Raw genomic sequence first — 23,016 nt, 5'->3', positions numbered from 1 at the left:
AGAAATCCACACTACTCTGGTGAGATTGCAGATATCCCATTTCTTACCTACAGATTGATTCTCAATATCCAGAGGAAATGCTTGGAAGGGAAGGGTTGCTGAGTCCATTTTATTCATCAATCTGGAAGTACCTCTTGCCTACCTGTGTCTGAAGTTTGTTTTTTGATTGTTTTGGAAGAGAACCTCAAGAATCAAAAAAGTGGCATTAATGTTTGGGAGGGGGGAAAGGATGGAAAAAAAGATGCAGAGAAAGACTAACCAACAGTTCTGATCGTAGAGAGAAAGTTCTGGTCAACCTCTGTCAGCCACATCTTAGAAACAGTTCCTCAATGAGTGGCCAAGATCAAGGATGGACTATGGAGCTTCAGCTTGTGCAAGACTTACGTAGGAAATGAACTGTGATAATTGTGAGGGGGAATTTCTTCACTGTGCGAGTGACAGAGCATTTGCACAGGTTGCCCAGAGGTTGTGGAGTCTCCTTCTCTGGAGACCTTCAAGGCCCACCTGGATGCAACCCTGTCTACCATGCTCTAGGTTACCCTGCTGAGCAGGGAGGTTGGACTAGATGATCTCCAGAGGTCCCTTCCAACCTTACTGATTCTGTGATAATAATTCAGAGCATTCAGCAAGTTGTCAAATAAAACCTCTTGCTTTTCTTCCTTCCCATCCACCAGCTCCTTTTGCTAGGAATGATGTTAGGAAGGGCTGTGTTTCAGGGAAGGGTGCTGTTAATTGCAAGTTCATTGGAAGAAAAGTACAGAGCAAGCACATTTTTAGAACATTCTCTCTAATATATTGTGAAAGCCATATCAAACCAATGGAAATAATTCTTTCATATTTCCAGGGGCTGTGGCTGGTTCAGATTGTTCCTTAGACACCACCAGCTTTTATTATTTGATCTGACTCTTTAAATTTTGGCAGTGGCAATTAGTCAATATACGTATTCAGAAAAACAAGCATCAATAATGTCAGCCAAAAGAGATATGTGAGTAGTTTCTGTATATAGATGACATTTGTCACTACTGTGGAGACAGAGATGAATAGTTCTGTGTGACCAGACATAGACCACAGGCTCTTCATGTCTGCAAGATCTCCTTCATGACAATTCAGCCATCTACACCAAAGCATATATTTAAACTTTTTCAAAAAGCCACAATTCACTTGCTGATTAATTAATTGACAGCAAAGCCAGTCCCCATTAAACTTTTATTGAAGAAAGTTTGCAGTAAAAAGGAAGCAATGGCAACTCAGTGGTGGAAAGAATAATAGCAGTTGGGTCAGTAATGTTCAGGTCAACTGGCAATAGGGAATGGGGAAGGAGGGACTAAGAGCAGGAAAAGCAGACTCAAAAAAAAATGAGCAGAAAGCTCTCCCATTCAACTAAGCCCTATGCATTTGAAATTGATTAAGCAGCTCAGCTCAAATAAGTAATGTAAATGCTTGAATATTTGAGGGAGGAATTAATAATCTTCTGGCCTTTCCCAGAAATTCATGACCTCTCTGTGTCCTTGCTATACCGTTGTCCCAGGTCAAATAAATGCTTTATCTCCTCCTCCGTCATGTTCATAGAACAGGACATTCAAAACAGATCTTGAGTATTGTTTTTATTTTTGATTGAACAAGATGACAAGCGTGATGAAATTAAATAGAGAGTTTGCTTTTATATTAAAAACAGAACTAGGAAATTCTGTTCTGAAAAAACTGTGGGTGATTTAACAAACCTAAGCTACTTAAGATCAAGATCCTTAGCTACTTTGTCAGGAGAGAGGAACCTGTAGTACCTCTTGTAATAGCTTATCATTCCGACCAATCAGAAGCCATTGAGCAATGCTCAACATTTAAATTTATGCGAAAAAGAAAACATATCGCTTTTGTTGCACAGGAGATCAAATGATACGAGAATGAAAGTAATAACTTGTGTTTTAATGCCGCCAAACAACAGTTTAGACCTTGCATGGTTTTGATAAAGTTATTACTATTAAAGATGGATTCTTGCACACTTTTTAAAACTTTAGATTCTGCTATCAAAACACTTGGTACAATTTGGCTGAAAGATATCAAGAAAAAGATTTAAATCTTAAGAGTTAGCATCTCACTGCTGAGGATATACATATAATCACTAATCACGTCTAAAATGGGCAGCTCCTCTAACTCCATTACCCTTGGTGACTAGCCCCTTGCCAATTGGACAAGTCGAGTCTGCCTTGCATGGAATTTTCGTGATAGTCTCTCTTGAGTGGCAGCTCCTGACACCCAGCAAGTGCAGGGAATTTGCTGGCATATTGTGGCTCAGGCACAGCAGACACCCGAGCACAGCAGAAAAGCCAGCTGAGACCCTGCTAACTAAAGGCACTGAAGAGCGCTGGAAAAAAGAAAAAAAAGGGAGGTGGTTATTGGATCAGACCTGAAACACTGAAGGTTTTCTAATTAGCTTCTGTCCAAATAGTAATCAACAGCTTGCCTGCACTGTATTAATTAAACCCGGCAATGGCAATGTATTAAATTGCACACACATGCATACATGCACCACTACTGCTGAATTCAGATGCTGACAGTCACAACCAGCTCTCCATGGCTCCAGATAACAGTAGGCTGGAATAGCCCAGATAATCAAAAAGCCCAAATTACCGTCTTTGGGCTCAGGCTAGTGCTTCAGTCCTCTGCGCTTCTGGCTCTGCATGGGCTTTACTTAACCTGGCACTGAGGTGAGTTGAGGGCCAGCATAAGCACAGCTGCACCTCTTGGCCCTCTTGAGTCTAGCGGCAGGACGGGGAGTGCTATGCAGAGACATCTATTGTGGCAGTGAGGTCTAACATGGCTCTGCAAGTCTGGGCCTCCTCCAACCCAGAAAGTAGCATTCCTTGGCACACCTGGAGTGCCCACTGCATATTTCGCTGCCTCTGCAGCATCGCTTATACCCACAGAGAACGATCTGTCCATGAGGAATGAAATCAGCTCTGTCTGTGCCTGTGTGCACATGGCTCCGCAGATGTATTTCCTCTGGCTCCAAAGCTTTCATTAGACTGGAAGTGTTTAAAATACCAGACTGTTAATAGTGGCAGATATTTGCCAAAGAATAGCGGGCACATTTCTTACTGCTCTGTTGTTTAGTAAGTTTATTTCTTATTAACTTCAAGTAGGCTGCTTTGCGCTATAACTGAAGATGTCTCGGAAATTTCTGTTAGAGCAACATATCTCAGGCAGTCTCCCCAGCAGAGTTTTCTACAATTACTGTGTTACTCAATATGCGTTCAAGAAGACCATTTTAGACCAAGGAGAAGTGGGAAAAACCCAGAGACATTGTGTGGGACATTGCCAAACAGGCTGCCGTCGCTAGTGCTGAAGACCAAGCAGAGAAAGGTGGGTGTGATGTGAGAGGAAAGAAGTGTCACTGCTATCGGAGTGCTGCATCTGAGAACGTAGTCCTTGCACAAATGTTTGGACTGACTCATTTTTGCAAATGGAAGTGCTTGATTACTAAACAAGCCAAAATGCTTGTTTTCTAACCAGCTAATCTGCTGCTCTTTCAATTTTAATTTAGCTTTCCCAGTCAAAGTATGGCCTTGTAGAAGCCAGATGCCATGGTTCCTTCTTCTCAGGTAAGGACAGCCCTGCCATCAGATGACTAGATCATGTCCTGGTATGAAGCCAGGTCTATGGATGTCTACCATGAAGAAATGAATGGCATAATCTTGTCTTTAGCAGACACTGCTGTAGGAAACCTGTGGTCAGAAGGGAGCTAGAGAAGCCTGCTGTGTCCTCTCCATGAAGTAGATCGGCTGCCCTCTGGATTATGGGAGCCCAGACTGAAGAATTACACATGGCGCTGACATTAAATCACCATGCGTCTTGCTCTTTTTGGGGTTTTAAACATGTTTACCCTCTGTCGGAGAGTCCATGTGTGCTGTCACAGCTCGGCTGCCTAATTTTAACCCCACTAACGGGGCTTACTTATGCTCAGGATCCAGATTCAGGCCAGAAATAGGGAGGCGAGCACTGGTCATGTGCTTGACAAGGAGCCGGGCAGCGGGCCAAAACACATTGGAGCTGGGTGGAATTTCTTGCCCCTGCGAAAATGCGGCGCTAACTCGTCCTCCCCCAGCCGGCGCGGTGCACCCAAGCGCGCCGCTGCCGTACAGTGAACTGTCACCCGAAACTAACGAGGAGGATGTGTCTCCCGGCAATCCGAGCTGCGGTCAAAAGTTCACCGCTTGCCAGCCTGATGCCAACTTGGACCACGATTTCTGGAATGGTTAGAAAAATATTTTAATGTAATTCACCTTGCTACGCTATTTCATTAATAACCTCTAAAAATGCCAAGAGTGCGGCCTCCAAATTCCTTGACATCCTCAGCATATGACTAATAATAATGAAACTTTTTCGCTGGTGGAGCAGCCACTCTGTGAACGCTCTGCTTTTCCCTGGAGTTTCATGGGGTCTTTAGCAAATGCAGCACATTTGCCATGTTCGTTTTTTACAGCCTAGTAACTGCTGTTCAGCCAGGCTCATCTGAGCTAGCTCTTTGTCCACCCCACTATACTGCATTTTCTTTTCCCCTTGCTTTGTGCTATTTTTCTCACAGGGCATTTTGTCCAGGCATAATTTGGACGTGCGTGAAAAACTCTTTTACACATTACCTCTTTCTTATTTTCTCTATATTTGTTTTGATTCCAGTCTCTCGATGTCTTCCAAAATATTTTGTCCATGCAAAGCACGGAGTTGTTACCAGTTCAGGATTGCATACACTCTGTGCTGCATTGAGTGAAAGGGGCTCAGCCATCGGATTGAGGCAGAGCGTGTCTGACATGCCATTATATAACATGAAACCGATGTATACAAGCCCATCTTTAAAAGAGCATTTTACAGGGATCCCTATTTTTATATCTTGCTTCAAACATTTCTTTTTAAAAATAGTCTTTGGGGAGTCGGTGGACCAGATTCTGATCACTCAGTGCAAATCCAGAGCTATGGGATTGCCTTCTGCTCAATGGATGGATTTAGATTATCACAATCAGGAGTTTTATAAACATGTGGATGGTACCTAGAATTAAAATAACAAGCCAAGTGGAAAAAGCAGAACAGAGAGAAAAGTGTTTGGTTTGCAACACCTCCCAAACTTGGCCATTACATAAGTGGTTCAGATAACGATTACTTTACACTTGTGATTTGATAAAGCTAGTAGTAAAACAGAAATCCTCTTATCATCAGATTCTTTAAACCTTGTAATAAAGCCTGATTATGGCCCATGTACAATACTCCCAATCCATCCTTGACAAGTCCCTCTCCACTGCACACCAAAATTGGACAGAATCTTTTTTCCACAGCTCTCAGTGGGCATGGGAGTATTTGGAGGTATCATGCTAAGTCATTGGAATAACTCCTTTACCCAAATGAAGATCCCTGTGCACCTGGAAGGTTTGCAAAGGGGATATGAAGATATTCTTGGGAGCTGGTGATGGTTTTCCCACCATAAGAAGGACTCGAGAGAAAATCAAGAATACTGCCAAAAACATGAGTAGTTATAATCCAAACTTACTCTCTCCAGCAAGCTTATCTTCCTCAGAGGAACAGTTCTCTGAGGGTTATCCTGAGCACTCACCACTGCCACGCTGCCATATTTTGTATCAGGGATCTGTTCATACCTCACTCAGAGGTAAGCAGGCAGATTTAGGAATATGTCGAAAGGAGAAGAGGCTTAGAACTGTTTTTACAGCCTGATGAACTCTCAGGCTATAAGTTATTCTAACTATTAATTCTAAATTATCCCTTTCCTAATGAAATGTCATTTTTCCTAACAATGCCCTGTATGTGATGCAATTAACAGTTCATTTTAGATTAAGTGCGATGTTCATGAAACGTTCCATGTGCGCTGCAAACTTCTTTCTAAGACCTTCACTCACTAACAAATGCAGTCTTCCAACACGGGGTGAAGTTGGCCAGTGAAACACTTTTCCAGAGGTGAAATGAAGATGCAATATTTTTTTCCAAAATATTTTCCTATTTGCTGGATATTTTCCCCTATTTGTTCAAAAATTAGGTCCAGGGAAAAACAGAAACTTTCCAACCTGCCCTAAGGGTAGGCAAAAAAATGGGGAAAGGGAAACAGAAAAATGTATCAACAATAGCTTAATGGCATTTTAAAGTCCAGACTCCTCCTGGACAGCTGTAAATCTTCCTAACCCCAGTCCCCTTGGATCTTGAAATAGCCCTGACAATTAATGTTTGGACAATTAATGGCTGGAGAGTACAATTTTTGTGATGTGGAGATTTGATTTGCTTTGTAGAAAACAGAGACCAGCTTTCCTCTAAAGTATGGTCAGTTGTTATATTCGCAGCAAACACTGCTGTGTGAACATGAACACTGTTTAGTTATTTTTTTTCCCACAGGTTCGACCAATGCCTCCAGTCACCAGTTTATAAACCCACAGAACGTGGTGATGGAGCAGCTGCAGTCGGAGAGCTCCTACAGAGGGGGAGGAAGCATTCCCTTGCAGACGCGCTCTGGGAACAGCCACTTTCCGTGACCTCCAGGGTGGAAGTCCAGAGAGAAGGAAGGAACTGTTTCTGGCATCTTCTAATTTCAGAGAAGCATTAATTACTTGGCTGGCCACATGTTTTATGTTGATGCATTTCTTCCACCAGATATAAGATTTTTTTAAAGAAAATTGTCGTTTTCCCTGGTTTTGGTAGTTTTCAGGGGAAAATATGTTGGTTGCTGACAATTTGCATCCCCAGAGAATGAAAAATAATGCACACATGCATACATAAATACATATGTATATATATATAAATAATACACACATGTATACACATACATATACTATTCTTTCTTAATGTTTTCTTTGGAAAGTCAATATAAAATTAAACTTTTTAAACAGTCTTATTGTCTTCTTCACAGGAAATAGTTCTGCTTCCTGTTCATTTGTCACTCAATGATATATTGACTCGGGGAGGGGGGTGGATATCCCAGACGGCTTGTATAGCGGTGACGTACCATTCTGAGCAGTCTCAAACCCCACTTGACCAGTTAAGCCAAATGTGCATGCATTGCACACAAATTGATCAGTGGACAGAATCCAATGCATGTAAATTGATCAAGAAGATAGCTTTTGGAAAGAGCTACGAATACAGCAAGCATTTCTGCAGGCTTATTCTTAGTGCACTGGTATTGGCTCATGGTGCTCACACTGATTAAGTGTGCCTCTGAAAACTTCTGTAAACCAGCCCGGTTCCTCCACTCCTTTCTTGCCCTTCCCTAAAGGTCCTGCCTGTAGCAAACCATTTTCTTGTTTTTCCAACTGTTATTCGCTCTGAGTCAGTGAGCCTGCAAAGCTGGAAACCTCAGTGCAGGTAGGAGCAGGCTGTCAGAAGCATTTTTCACACATCAACAAGACCTGCCCTGAGTAGGTTTACATAGCATGGTGTCAAAGGAGGCTGTAGCAGCCAGCTGGCCATCCACGCTAGGAATGCCGCTTACACTGGCAGGGCTGATATGAGGGTGCAAGTTTCTAGGAAAATGTCCCAATACAAACACGGAAACGCAGGGCACCTGTTGAAGGCAGACTTGCTGCAAGATGTTGCAGATCTGGCCAAGAAAGCTGAAGGAACCATACTGGGACCTGCAGGGGCTGAAACGTTAGCTGACTTCAGAAAACACAAGTGGAAAGGACAACTCGGTCAGAGGAGGAGGGCATAAGGTGAAAGTTGCCCCCATGATAGAAGGGCAAGCATTAGGACTGAATACCATCAAGGAAAGCCCTGCCAAAGCTATCAAATACAATAGAATGAAATGGTGACCAGCTGTAATGCGTGTTATATAGCTGAACGCTAATAAATCTGTGCAGAGTTTGTAAAGATGTTAACGTTCCCAAAAGGTAGCTTTCCAACTTTCCTTTAAAAATAAAGAAAGGGGAAAAATATGGACTTGGTCGAGTTGTGTGAAATTAAAGGTTTTGGTCTGGGGCAGGTGTCTGCACAAATGACAGTGGCAAATGCTGTGGGTTCCTGAAAGACAAGAGACTCCGGGGGGTGAATCTTGTCTGTGGAGCTATTGCATGTTACACTGCAGGCTCCTGAACTCTGGGGAGCTGAAGTGCTCTTTCAAACCCACAGTTTAGTGTTCACCCTGCCCTGCCTTGCAGATCTGAAGGCTCAACTTGTAGATACTGAAATCTCAACCTTCCCTTTCCATTACATTCCCTTCAAATAGTCTCTACTTGGGCATTCAATAATTGTGAGAAATTCGAATAATATGCTATGAGGTGGACAGACAGGTAGGTAGGTAATCTCAGTGGGAACAATCTACCAAGCATTTAAACTACAACTTCCAAAGCATTTGGAGCTTTTCAATGTGAAGGTTTGTATATGCTTGGTCCATACTTTCAAATATATTTTAAATATTTTTTGTTAGTCTTTCTGATTCCTGCTGGTAAGTAAAAGGATTGAATCTTTATACCGATAAAGAAACTTTCAATTTGCTTACATTTTAGCATAAATGATGAATATATAGAAACACAGCTGAGTAAAAATGTTTTGGCTTAAAAATAAGTGTCTCTGTAGTAAGTTGATGAGGATCCCTTAGAGTTTTGTATAGATATATAATCAATACTTTACTATGTGCTCTCCCAAATGCAGAAGAAAACACGATTCTGACCATGGATGAAAACATGCAGGCTCAGGATGTCCTAAGCACCCTCGGAAAGTTCATTTTACTCTGGTGCCAGCTTTCTCTCATCTGTCTAAAAGCTGTGAGGCAGCATCACTGATTTAGAAGATTAACACTGATTCAATTCATGAAGCGGGTGTCGTCTTGCTTTTCTCAAATAACAAAGTGTGTAGAATAGCGTCACTGGACAGTTGGTTTTAGGATGCTACCGGGATTGAAAGAAGAATGTACATTTTTCAGTGAGATTCAGAGTGGAAATGAGTCCATGAAGGACTCTCTGGGCAGGGCAAACTGAAAGACAGAACTGACAAATGCTTAAATATTTTTATGGGCCAGTGTCTTTTGACCCACTGTCAGGACAGTATGCAAATATAACATTAAAAAGAATTTACAGACAACCTCTGAAACTTGAAGGAAGAGCAGGACACACACCCCTAACTGGTTTCAAGCAAAAAAGCAGCTGTAATCTGCATCTAAGGTCTATGGGATGAGAGAGAGCATAGGAACAAGGGGGCTACAAAATGTATTTCTACACTGTCTTCAAACAGAGTAACAATACTCATAGGTAAGAGGACCATTGCCATGGCACATGGTTGTATTTTGTTGAATAATCAAAGCTCTCCTCCTCCCAGATGAGAAGACGCTCACCTGGAAAAGAGCACAGCATCCAACATTTTGAGCTGTGTTTCCCCGGCGTGTGGCAGCAAGCTATGCTCCTTCCCGCAAGGGGCAGGAGCGGGACGCCCCGCGCTGCGGGAATGCAAGGACTGTGTAGTTTGCATGGTGCTGGAAGGCGAGAGACTGAAGTATGGCTTGGCACACACATGCTGGAAAGCTACGGCATACTGAAAGACATGCTTCTGTCCTCGGGTGGGCAGGAGGCTGGGGCGCAGCGCCGGGCGGCTGCGAGAGCAAGGAGCACGGAGGGATTCCTGGCACTCCTGCTCTTCCTCTGGAGCACGGAGCTGATGGCTGAGGGTTATGCCAAATTTGGTGCCTAAATATTTTCTGCCTGTTCATTTCTTGTGAAGCAGCATCTCCAAGTATTTGTTACCTTGTGATTATGATTACCGCACGTGCTTAGTTCTCATTGATTAACACAGGACTCCAAAAGGAACTTAAAGCTAACTTAGAGATTTCCTGAATCAGGATATTTTTCTGAAATGAGCTTGCATTCTCCATTATCTAGTCCAAAATCAAGTAAAACATTGTGATGTATAAACTGGACCTACATTTCTAAAGCTTAATTTGGTATGGTATTATCTCCATGAAGTCAGCTCAGGAGACCAGAGATACCTTAATGAATGTGAGTCTTTTTAAGGGAAGAAAGCACTATCATAGAAGAAGGTACAAAATGACTTACTTTCTCTAAATTCATGACTCATACCTCAGTGTGCGAAAACATCCTTCCTAAAAGCGTACAACCATCATGTGTGAAGATCCCACCACGTGACCAGTACGTTAGGCATATTATGATTTCCCTTTGGTGGTGCGTTAACTGCGTGGAACTTTATACCTATTCTATCTAGTATTTTTGTATACAAGCAGGGAGGTGGGGCAAAGATTGCATGTCTGCTCCATGGCATCTGGGACATCATTATTATAAATCATTTATCTCCATACTATCTTCTTATCTTTAAGTATTAAATGAAATAAACAAACAGAAATACAAGTGAGAAACTATGGTAGAGTTTCCAGTGTATGGTTTGGGCTATGATAAATAGGTATTATTATGAAAATCAAATGACATTTCTTTCCCATTCTCCCTCACATAGATGGCGTGCATACCTTCCATGGCAACTCCTTTTCTACTTTTCATCCTTTCTTAGTGTCTTCCTCTCTTTCTTGATTGTTTTTCCAACTTCTTTTCAAAAGCTGAGGTTTGCTTTTGCAATCATTAGGACTCAGTTCTCTGTTAGGTACAAACACAAAAATTTTAAAATATGGTCTCTGTAAATTTTCAGGAAACCAGGATATTTTCCAATCTTTTATCAAGAGGGGCACATTTCTGAAATCACACCTATTTACACTCAACTCTGGAACTACATGATTCGGGGGGATTTCAGGAGATGAGAACACAATTCCCTGTATCATGGCTCCACCTCCAGTATTTTGCTGTGAATTTTCATTTTGCTTCATTTTGCACTTATTTGGGGTAAAATATCTTCTGTTGACATTTCATAATGGCATTTTCTCCAGGCTTAGCCAAATGCACATTGAAGAAAACGGAAAGACTCCCATTTACTTCTGTGAGCTCTGTATTAAATCTTTCATGAGGGGAAATTTTACTGGTTGCCGTGGGCAAGATCGTATCATTCCAGAGCAGTTCACGTGTTCACTTCCTTTTCCCATCTTAATCTCATCTTGTCATTATTATATGAAAATCTGTGCAAATAGAAAAGTAGGCAGCTTACCTATTTATGCTTTACTAAAAGTCTGATATTATTATTTCCTTAAATCAAGCCACTTACTTCCTCAAGCAGCAGTCTCTCTCTGCCATCTACCTCCCTCTGCCTGAAATATTATCTAGAAAAGTGATAAGGAATCCATTTCTGAGGTGAAAATATTTGTAAGAATAAAGGCCTCACATACAAACAATTTATTTTTCAAAACAAAACAGACATGCATATGAATATGCACCATTAAAATTCTTGAGATTCGATACTGCAGAGAATCCACATCACATTCACTTGAAAAGTTTAGTGTACATATTGCACAGATAAGGCTGCTGTTTAAACAGCTTTGACAGAGCTTGGAATGAACACAGTCTGGTTTTATTTTTACATCATAACAGTCAAAAATGTAAGATAAACCAGAAAAAGACTATTTTGTGCTGACGAGTTTAGGAGTCTCCGTTAGGGGCCATTTTGCTGGAAATTGCCTCTCTGTTCTGAACACAGCTCTGGAGACATGTGTGTATATATTTTTTAATATATTTTTATATATTACACGTGTGTGCATTTATGTATATAAGCATGGAAACGCTCCTAGAGCATCCCGGCGAGCGCATCCCCGCAGGAGGCAGCCTCAGCCTCCAGGGCCGCAGTGCCGGCGGGGGGAGAAGTGCGCAGGGGTCCGCGGCAGCTCCGCGCCGGCACGGTTGGGAGAAGAGCCGCTAGCTCCGCTTCTGAGGGCAAACCCGAGCCTCTTCCTGCACAGAACTTCGTGGGAAAAGCTCTGGGAGTTCTCACGGCGAAAGAGCAAGCCCTGCACTCGACGCGTCCGGCGTGTTCTCAGGCGTGCTGATATATTCCCTCATGACAGCTCCAGGTTTCCCTTCCAGCCCTGCACGATGATCTCTTCATCTGCCGCGATCAGTAGAGGGGAGACAGGTGACGCCTGCAGCGCCCGAGCAGGCGCGCGAGCGCGCGCGGTGGCGAGGGCTGACTCGGGCGAGTGAGTGACACACGCCACATGCTGCGCCCTGTCCCCGGCTGCGGCTCCCCGCTAAATACATCATTGAGGAAAAATCGCCGCGTACATTCCAGCTGCTGCGCGCTGCGTCGCTCGAGCAGGCGCGTTGTCGCGCGGACGGACGCGCGCCGAGTAGGGTCTGTGCGCGTGGATAGAAGCTAACCGCTAATTTTTAGAGAGGTGAGGAAAAAAAGAAAAGGGTGAGGGGGGAAAAAAGCATACCTTTAAAAAAAAAAAAAAATTAAAGTTAACTCTAAAATGTTTCTGATCTCAAAAATTAAAAAAAAAAAATAACACTGTGTTCCTTAAAGCAGTGAAGGAGACAAGGAAGTCAATAGTATGTGTCCTGATTCTATTTCACCACGTGGATTTTTATTTTTAATTTCAGTTAATTCAGTGCCATATAAGCTACCAAACTAGCAGCTTGGTATAGCTGCTCCTCTGCAGCAATATTTGTGACTGCTCCTCAAAAACTCTGGGAACACCATGGTAACAGTTGCCAAGTCCTTAAAAAAAAAAAAAAAAAAAAAAAAAAAAAAAAAAAAAAAAAGCTTTTATGGAGCCTGAACACAAAGACTAACAGTATTTGAAGAAAAAGAAACAGCAATATTGATCTTAGTTCATGTCAGACAAATTTCAGCCATGTAAACTCACAAGCAGTGCATTCAACTTAGTTGTGTGTGCTGAATTCTTTGTGAAGGATTGAGAGAGAATAAGAGAGTGCAAAAATAAGAAGCCCAGTGAAAACTGAAATTTTTGTCTCATAAAGGAGGTATGACACACTAAAAATGGAGCACACAGCAAATGGACAAAAATGCATAAAACTGGAGTCAGCAGAAAATTCTTATTACATAGGAGCATTCTTATCTACTAGGTAGTGAACTATTCATCAGTAACCTGAAAGTCAATATTAAATCACACCAATAACACAATGGCTACAAGAATGGTAAGTAAGATGGGAAATGGGATATATGAGAAGACCTTAGTCTCTCGGAAAGTCTCTTGGCACTTTCAAATAAACAGCATGTGAATGGCAGCATGGTGCATCGAGAAACAAGGACTGCAGGTGATGGAAGGGATCGTGGAAAGAATGACTCTGCAAAGGCTCATGAGCAAATATAGGATTGCACAGGCTCACCCAAAGCAATGAGTCTGGTTACCTGCAATCTCCATCAGCCATGTGAGAGCTCAGAAGAAATATCCCTGTTATGGATTGGCAGAAGTATCCCTCTGACCATCCCATCTGCGCTACAAAACACATGAGTTTTACAAATTCATACCAGTGATTTTGAAAATAGCGTAGAGATCACAGTGGGAAAGCAAAGCAGCATGAGTTCCTTGTCTTTAATTGTGTTGTGGAAAAAGAGAGTAATCCTCAAATGTAAACAGAAGTTGCTAAGAAGAGATTTTACTTCTGTATATACCTTTGGCAAGAGAGGTATTAAATCAATAACAAGTTCTGGTGTCAACATTTTTAATACAATGTTGAAAAATTTTACAGGGTGCAAGTAAAAAGGCTGAAGAAATTATCTGAGCCTGGAGAAACTGCCTTAGAAACTTAAGGAGCTGGATCTGTGTATTTTGGCAGGAAAAAAAAGGTGATTATGTGGAATAAAATAAGTTTCATAGGAGAAAATATTACATATGAAAGAGCATTTTAGCTAAGTGAAGTAAGTCATTACAAGAACTAACAGCTGGAAGCTGAAGCCGGACCAACTCAAACTAGAAGTGAGAAACACTGAAAACTGTTAAGCACAACAACAAATTGCTAAAGGAATGGCTAAATTTTCCACCCATTTCATGATATCTTCCCATCAGGAAAGCATGCCTTTCTGAAATAGTGTAATTTAATCAGCAGAAACTTTTATGAGTTTGCAACAAGGTATATTATCAACATATACAGGAAACATACCTGTGATCAGATTCAAGAAGCGAAAGATCCCTTCTGGCCTTTATTTAATCTCCAGATTAAACATGAGGTTCTCTGCTCAAACTTTTGCAGATGGGTGGACATGTTGGCATTAGATGTACTTTTTCCAGGGAAGATGAGCAAAAAAAATAGTTGGACTATCATGTTTTCATTACTTTTTTGTCCCAGCCTTTATGAATGTTAATGCTTTGTTTGACGGTTTGTTTGCTTGTCCATCGAACCATTCACAGCAACATCCATTTCCTCTTTTGAAAAAAGCTAGAAGATAACTTTGATTTGCTTTATAAGATTTTTTTCCAAATAAAGCTGTAACTTTCTGCATCTTGCTTATTATCAGAACCATAATTCTTTACTCCTAACAATAAGCTACAACATAAGATTTTCTTTTCACATTACTACTGTGAAACATTGCCAGTGTATGACAAGGCCCATGTCAGTGTGTTAATGGTACACAGCTAATTCTAACCCTTGTCCTTTCAAAAAGTGTTCTTTGCTGCTGCTGTGATTTTCTCTGGGAGATGTGTCTCAGCTGTTTTTTCCAAGTCTTTGCAGCTCCTTATGTGACTCGACCTGCCTAAAATTCTTTAGTTAGAACCAAGAAAAAATATTTATATATAACTAAATATGCAGTGAGATCATTAGCCAGTATAGGTAGTTTGTGACCCTTGGTTTCCAGGATAATTTCCTATACAAGGTCTGATTTCACAGAGTGCATTGAAAAGGCAAAACAATGCCAGTACTTTTTCATGAATGCTCGTACTGCTCTGCATTAAAGCACCTGAGTTTGCTTGTGTCTTACATTAGCAAAGTTTTCAGTCAAATAGCTGTTTATTGAAGAACAGAGTTCACATCAAACTGTATTATCAGATCTAATTCCATAAACACGCATTTGAATGTGAAGTAAGCCCAGCAAATTCAGCCCTCAAGGAGGGATTCTCTGGGATACGCAATCTAGACTGTTGGTCACATCACAGGACATAGCATCACACGTTGCTTCTACACCTTGGGTTTCTTTCTGTGTATGAAGCAAATGCTCCACCTTGACAAATGTCAGGTGTTGCCACTTTGGTTTTGCACAAAGCTGCGTGTGAAAAGCTTGTATAAGTAGCAGGAAAGTACACTGTGTCTTTCAGAGTATGTATTTGAAGCAGACTTGCTTTCTGAGAAATGGACTTTTTCCACGTCACTCAGCATACTGTCACCTCTGAGATGCACACAGGTCTCTCCACCGTGGAGAAGGCGACATTCAAGCTGCCAGCCTGCAGCTCTCCTCTCTCAGGAGAGAGGTAACACAAAGAACAGTAGACTCAAGGTCCCATGGTCCCAAGTGAGGTCCTTCGATCTCTTGCTGCAAGGAGCGGAGGGGCTGTTCCTTAGCAGGCTGCCTTATTTTGGATGCTAGTCACAGACTGAGTCCTTACTTTGTTGCTTCTCTCTATCTGCTTATATTCAGAAGAAATAAAATGATAGAGAACGAGATGCATTTCTTTTTTTAAGGCCCAATACTGACAGCTCTTTCCCTTGTTCACTTCTCAGCCACTGACAAGAAATAGGGAAAGAGTTGTGCTGGGGCTGAACTGTGACATTTAGTTCCAGGTGGATGTTCAGCACGAAAAACAGATTTACCAAACTGATGGAAGGAGAAAATAATGTTTGAAATATGAATCTGGGTCAGGAGCAGAAAGATTTTTAAATCCTACTTAGTAGGCACTGAAATATTATTTTTGCCAAGGACAAGCATTCAGAATAATTCTTAGCATTTGGAATATAAACAATGTAATTTTTAGAGAAACAGACAGATGTTCATTTTTAAAGTATGAGGATTTTCTCGTAAAAATCAGTTAAAGAATTTGAGGTTTTCAACATTCAAAATGATCATTATTTTTAGATTTTTTCCACAATTTTGCAAATAATGAATATTTGAAAAGCAATTTTCTTTTCTTTCTTTTTTTCTTTCTCTTTCCTCCTTTTTTCTTTCTCTCTTTCTTTCTTTCTCTTTCTTTCTTTCTTTCTTTCTTTATTTATTTATTTATTTTTGTTGGCTTTATTATATAGGCTTAAAAATGACCGGGAAATGAGTCTCTATTCACATGGGTCTCTTTTGACCCGTTCTATGAATGTGAATGCTTCAAAGAGTTGGTGCTGAAATGAGCACTTGTACCTCTCAGTTACAAACTAATCTCCCTAAATTAAGAGTTAAAGTGCACTCATCAGCCCGTGGCTGTGTGTGTTGTCCTCCGCAGAAAGCTAGGGGCTGCGTCAAGTTTGCCTCCAAGATAATTTGGGCTTTTCACGTGCCCTTTGCCCCAAGGGTTGCTACTGAACGCGAAAAAATCGTCAGTCCCGGGGTTTGTCTTTATTCAAAATTTCTCAGCAGCTTCCTCCTCGTGAGACGACTCACCTGTCCCTGCTTTGCTCTATCCCGCCTTTAAGCCCCCGTCACTTTCGTGTGTGCCCCCCGCGGCCGGAGGCGCCCCCGGTGCGCGGCTCCGCTGCTCCGCGCCGCACCGCACCGCTCCGCGGGCGGGCGCGCAGTGCCGCGCGAGGCTGGGCGCGGGCGGCGGCCGCCGCATCCTGAGCTCGGCGCTGGGCTCCCCGGCTCCCGCGGAGCCCCTCCGCCCGCCGGGCGCATCTGCGGGCGCCGGGGCGCCGGCCGGGAGCCGCGCTGTAGCGGGGCAGGCAGGGAAGGAGGGACGGGACGGGACGGGACGGGACGGGACGGGAAGGGACGGGAGGGGGGTGTCACCTCGGCGCAGCGCGGCTCGGTGCCCCCCCTCACTCCTCCCACCCAGGAGCGCTGCCTCTTAACCCCCGGGAGCCTCCCTCCCGCCAAGCACTGCTCCGCGCCGCACAACGCGCGTTGATGACAAAAAAATACATTATCCGCCGCGCTCAGCCATGAGCTGTTTGGATGTTATGTACCAAGTCTACGGGCCTCCCCAGCCGTACTTCGCAGCAGCCTACAGCCCCTACCACCAGGTAGGCGCGGGGGCAGCGGTGAAGAGGCACCGGGTGGGAGGGGTGTCCTCTGGAGGATGGCCGTCTGGGGCCTTACCAAAAGGAAAAAGGGAAAAGGAGAAGGGGAGGGGAAAGGGTGGGGAAGCTCTGGGAGGCTGCGATGGTGATCGGAGCAGGACCGCATCCCACCTTCGCGCGGGGCCCGGCCGGCTGCTCGCCCGGGGTATGTCCGCCGGCGGCGATTTAAGGTCTGCGGGCTGCTTGGGGAGCGGGATTTTAGCCCTCGGTGGGTTTTTCGGTGTTGGGCGGTTTTTTGTTTGGTTGGTTTTGGTTTGGTTGGTTGGTTTCTGTGCGGTTTGGGGGTTCTTTTTTCTTTCTTGCTCCGAGGGGGGCTCCAGGCGAGCGCCGCGGCGACGGCAGCGGTGCCGGCGGCTCGGGGCCCCAGGCGGCACTCGGGGGCGGCTCGGGGCCGCGGGGGCATCCTGCAGCCGCCGCGGCGAAAAGCCTTGCCGGTCCTGACTGCGGGCTGCTATTTCACCACCCCTCTGCGATGGGGGGCCGGAGGGGACGCTCCGGATTTTCCCTCTTGAAGGCGTGGGGGGAGGGGATGTGAGGGAGCCGCGGTTGTCGGGTTTCTCCGGCTGCTTTGCGGGGCAGAAAGCCCCGGCTCCGGGGGGTGCTCAAGGCTTCGGGAAGGGAGCGGCATCCCGGGGATGCTCCCCGCTCCCGGGGCCCGCACGGCGCGGCGCTGTCCCACGGGGCGCACGGCGGCGGCGGTCGCCTTCGAAACACCAGCGGGGGGGGAGGAAGGGGGGCTGCGGCTAGGAATAAAGTCTCGCCACCGAGCTGCATGCAGCTCAGTCCGGGTTAGCAAGGGGATCGATTAATCCCAGGATTTCGATAAAATGACACTGCCAGACGCGAGAGTATTCCGTAGCATATAAAGTCCATCGAGAACTTTGCAGCCCAGGGTGTTCGCTGTCCCATCAAGATCCCAGATCATTTTCTCTGGGCTGCACCTGTCGGACAATACTTTCTAGCTCTGGGTTTTTCTCTTTTCCTCCTCCTCCATCTTATTCCTTCCAGAAATGGAAAGCGGGATATCTCAGCAAACGAAAAAGGGGATCCATAGAGACTGAAGCACCCCGGGTCCCCGGCGGGCGGCAGCTCCGGCCCTGCAGGGCCGGCGCCAGGCGGTCCCGCTGCGCCTCGCCCCCCGCGGCTCTGCGCAGCCCCTGGCGTGCTGCAGCCCGTGTGACACGGGTCTCCGTGACCCACCTCCAGCGCCTGGCACAGGGCCCGGAATACCTGTTACAAATAGCAAATGATGTCTTCCCCCACCTTGCCTCCCCCCTTCCCCACTGCTCCGTGACATTATTTAGGGGGATGATTACTACCTCAATGGTCGAGCCGGCAGCCAAGTGGAAAGGCGGTCATCATGAAGGAGTGACATTATTAAATATCTCGCGTGTCTTGGGCCCAGGCGCTGACTGGGCTCCCGCCCGCCCGCCTCCTCGGTGCTTCCCCCGCCGCCCGGCCCAGATCGGCCCAGCCCGGTCCGGCGCCGCTCCGCCCGCAGCGCCCAGCCCGCTCCGCGCCCCATCACTCATTTCTAGGAAGCTCCAGGCAGCTGCGAACACGCTAACGCTGATAAAGAAAATATGGGAAACATCCAGCAAGCTGCTGAATGCTCTTTCTTCTTCTTCTTTTCTCCTTCTCAACGGAATCCAGTAAAAACAGTTTAATCTTGTAGGAAATACCTGGAGCTTATTGCTTGCCAAGGAAATACTTTTCGTCCTGAAGTGTGTTTGAGGCTGCCAGCCCTTTCCCCCCGCTTCCTCCTCCTCGCCGCTGTGGTTTACAGGACACTTCGGGGGGCAGATTTTGCCGGCAGTCACATCTGTGCGAGCCGGGGGTCCCGCTGCCGCGCCGCGGGTGAGGGGCCGCATCTCGCCCCCGCGGCGGCCGCAGCGCCCCGACTGCCGGCGCGCAAAACGCCTTCGTGTGCGGGGCTCCGGGCTGCGAGCTCAGCCCGCCGCTGCCTTTGCAGCCCCGTCCGGCCGCGCTCTCCGCCCCACACGGAGCCCCCTTGCACCAGCCGCTCCCGCATCTCCCGCGGTCGGAGCTCCAGGCGCATTTGCAGGTTCTTCGCTGCCCCCCTCGGGACAGGGGGGTGCAAAGATGTAGCGATGGGGGGGCGGGTAGGGGGAAGGACGATGAGTTGCATCGTCGGGGCAGGCTGCGGGAGCGGCACGGGGGAGGCTGGGGCAGCTGGACCTGCGGCCGGTGTCCCGGGCTCCGCTGCACGGCATAACCGCCTGCGTTTTGTTTTTTTCTTTCCCCTCTCCTCTCCTCTCCCCTCCCCTCTCCTCTCCTATCCTTCCCCCACCGCCCGACAGAAACTCGCCTTTTACTCCAAAATGCAAGAAGCCCCGGAGAGCGGCAGCAGCGCCAGCACCAGCAGCTCCTTCTCCAGCCATGCCCCGGCCAGCATCAAGGAGGAGGACTGCAGCCCCGAGAAGGAGCGACCCCCCGAGGCCGAGTACATCAACTCCCGGTGCGTCCTCTTCACCTACTTCCAGGGGGACATCAGCGCCGTGGTGGACGAGCACTTCAGCCGGGCGCTCAGCCAGCCCAGCAGCTTCTCGCTCGGCAGCGCGAAGGCGGCGCGGAACGCCGGCTCCTGGCGGGGTGAGCGCAGGGCGCCGCGCAGGGGCGCGCAGGGCAGCGCCGCGCCGCGCAGCGCGGACACGCGCACTGCCCGCGCCCCGGCGCACGCAGCCGGGGGCCCGACGCAGCGGCGGGGAGGGAGGGTGCTCGCGGCTGGGGGTTAGCGCCCCTTTTCCCGCTGGAGAGGGAAAAAAAAGGGGGGGGGGGGGAGAAAAAGGTGCTTAAGCCGCGGGCGATTTGCCTCGAGAGGCGCTGCGGAGGGAAGCCAAACTCCACGAAACTCCAAGGGGAGCTTGAGCTGCAGGACCCGCAGCGCTGGAAAGAGCCTCCCCCGCCGGTCCCCGCCGCGGCAGCTTTAAGATCAGTGCGTTGACAACCGGCAGATTTTAAATGAAACACTCCCCCCCCCCCAAAAAAAAAAATAGTGGAAACGATTTCACAAGCTTCCAACCTTTAAAAAGCGAATTATTTATTTCCCTGAATGTCGCCCTGCGCAGAGCACCGCCTTGGTGGGTGCTGCAGCAGAGACAAGGACCCTAAATCGTAATAAACGGAGGCTTTCAAACAGCCTGCTGCACCGCCGTCCCGGCTGCGCACGGTTTCAGCCTTGCCCGACTCGCAGGGACACGCAGGCGACATGCAGAGCGAAGCATCTCCCTAGTTTCTCCTCTGCCCTCTGAACCGCCCAGCGTCGGCACTCCTGGATTTTCGGGGGCCCTCCCCGGCAGGGCTCCCTGCCCAGCCAAGAGCCTGCCTAAAGTTTTCCCAGCCTCTGCATGAATTCCTGACGGTGGTTATGAAGGTTGAAATACTAGTTGAACTATTTCACGGGTGAAAGATATTCAGTGCTGGAATTGATGGCAGGAGAGGAGATTTCCTTGCCCATAATGAACCACTTCCCTTTCTCCTGAGCAATACCAGAAGCTTAGAGCTGGCGTACCTCCCTGGCAGATGTGTATTATGAGCACAGTTTTTATTTGTCTCCAGAATGCACAGCATTCTCCATCAATAGCGCTTAACATCTCTGTCTATGCTATTAATAATCACTATTTCATCTTGCCCAGTGCTTAAGAAAAGGCAAATAAAATGCAGGGTCCTTGTCCTTTCCCCTCCCAGTCCTAAGATCTGCAAAATGCTTCCCAAATATAAGTTAAAATATACCCTACAAACAGGCATAAGTCCAGCTTAATAGATGGAGAAATTGCCCCCAGCTGTACAGAAAATTCAAGCTGACCCCCAGCCAAATCTCATCCTGCTCCTGTCCCCTTTGAAACTGCACTGAGAAGCAATCAGTTTCCCTGCAGGGTCAGACATCCTCTGAGCATAGATGCGCAGATAGGGAGATTATTACAAAGTGAAACAAGAGAAAGATAACCCTGGGAACTACTGTGGGGCAGTAGTTTCCAACTCAGTCTCCACTTTTAAGGAAAAGAGAAGACATTCCTCACCTTAGATAATTTATTTTCCCTAAATACTCACGAAAACAAATCTGGAATAAATTGTTCCAGTTTCATGGATAAGCCTCGGGCTGGGTCTGATGGGTGTTTAGCTGCAGAGGTATTCGCCCAGAACAACTCTTGTGCTTGGCAGTCGTCTGGAGGATAAAGGGAATCTGAGGGTTTGCTTTTGAGTAGGGGGTCTGGGGATGGGCAGAGCCCTGGGGAAGGAGATCGGTGTTTGCTGGGTGTTCATGCTGACTCTCCTCTTTCACTGTCTCCTCCGCCCCACTCTCTTCACCTAGACGGCTCCTTCCCTATGAGCCAGCGCAGCTTCCCACCGTCCTTCTGGAACAGCACGTACCAGCCCTCCTCCGTCCCCGCCACCCTGAGCAGCCCCTTGGCAGCTGCCGCCCACAGCGAGCTGCCCTTCGCCACCGCCGACCCCTACTCACCGGCCTCGCTGCATGGCCACCTGCACCAGGGTGGCCCCGAGCCCTGGCACCATGCCCACCACCACCACCACCACCACCACCACCCCTACATCGGGACACAGAGCACTGCCTACCCCCGCCCCGCCGCCATGCATGAGGTCTACGGACCCCACTTCGACCCCCGCTATGGCTCGCTGCTAGTGCCCACCGCCTCCGTCCGCCCCCACCGCCTCACACCAGCCTCCGTGCCCACGCCGGTCAGCCCCCAGTGCGAATTGGGCAAGAGCGAGGCGGGGGCTGCTGCAGCCTGGACGACACCGGGACCCTTCCCCAATGCCGCAGGGGACATGGCACAGAGCCTCGGCCTCAATGTGGATGCAGGTAAAGAGCTTCTCTTGGCCCTTTTGGGGTTCCTCCAGCTGAGCTCAACCTTAGCCCCTCTGTCTCCTTCCCCCTCCACTCACTGTCCTTAAGGTGAGAGGGAAGTAGCCCTTGTGGATGGGGAGCTGGGGTACCGCTTTGGGCAAATAAAGTAGGGGAGAGGGAGGTCTCACGGGAGACACCTGAGCTCTGCCTTTGGTGCCCCTCTCAGGGGACTCTTGGGCCAAGTAAATGAGGAAGAGGAAGAGGGAGGATGGGACCAGGCAACACATCAGCTCTGTCCGCACACTTTGAATTGCTTCAGACATGCCCTGAAGAAACTGGTCGCTTTGAAGGGCCCTTGTCCTGGCCCTAGCCCTGCTCTTGCATTGAGCAGCAAGTGCTAGGAGCAGGATGGAGCCGCCTCAAGGGTTTGCTGCCTCCGTGGGCTGACCTAGAGGCACAAGCACAGACTACCATAAAATTGAAGGTTTATTTCTAGGCTCTCCTTATTTTTTCCTCTCATTTTTTGAAAGGAAAATGCAATTGCAAATTGGTACTGGAATCTCATGGTCAGGTACCTGGACATAAGGCCAGGGGCCACAGTGGGGACAGGCATGTGACACAAGCACAGCCAGCACAGGCAGCACACCCAGGGCAGTGGTAGTGGAGGCAAGGAAAGCCCTCTCTCAGCAGCATTACCTTGCACTGCAGTTTGGTTGCTCCATCCACAAAGGGCTCCTCACGGTGGCCTCCCGCTGGGTGAAAAGAGCTGTGTGTCTGTCTCTGGTTTAGTTTGGGTTCTTCTCTTCACTGCTTCCTTCCAGTGCTGAGGAGTCTCTGGCCTCTTGCAGCAGTAATGAAGTTTGTCTTTCTCTGTCCTAAATGCCTATACCTATTTTTCTTCTTCCCTTTTTTTTTTTTTTTTTCTTCTCTCCATTCTCAGGTTTACAGCCTCAGGATAAAAGCAAGGATCTATACTGGTTTTAGAGCTGTCCTTCACTCCTCTTCCCCTGGCTCTCCCCTGTAGATCTCTGCCTGTTAGACATGGTGACATTCAGAGCTGAAATCGGGTCCGTTTGTAACAGCTTCTGGTCTTGGTTTGCAGCTCGACGTTACTCCTTCTGTGGTGGATCCCTTCTGAGCTGA

General features: G+C 46.9%; 1 protein-coding gene across 2 annotated transcripts; it reads left to right on the top strand.

The window, feature by feature from the left end:
- The first annotated feature begins 16,907 nt into the window (after nt 1-16,907).
- Nucleotides 16,908-23,016, top strand: VGLL2 (vestigial like family member 2). Of its 2 annotated transcripts, XM_062570937.1 has the most exons (4): nt 16,908-16,988; nt 19,367-19,658; nt 21,379-21,888; nt 22,976-23,016. In XM_062570937.1, the coding sequence occupies exons 1-4, from the start codon at nt 16,908-16,910 to the stop codon at nt 23,014-23,016; spliced, it is 924 nt and encodes a 307-aa protein (XP_062426921.1). The 2 variants fall into 2 exon arrangements, with proteins under 2 accessions (XP_062426921.1, XP_062426922.1); XM_062570938.1 differs by lacking the exon at nt 21,379-21,888.

The sequence above is a fragment of the Rhea pennata genome, chromosome 3, assembly GCF_028389875.1.
Source record: "Rhea pennata isolate bPtePen1 chromosome 3, bPtePen1.pri, whole genome shotgun sequence".
NCBI classification, from domain to species: Eukaryota; Metazoa; Chordata; class Aves; order Rheiformes; family Rheidae; genus Rhea; species Rhea pennata.
This window is presented reverse-complemented; position numbering and strand designations above follow the sequence as displayed.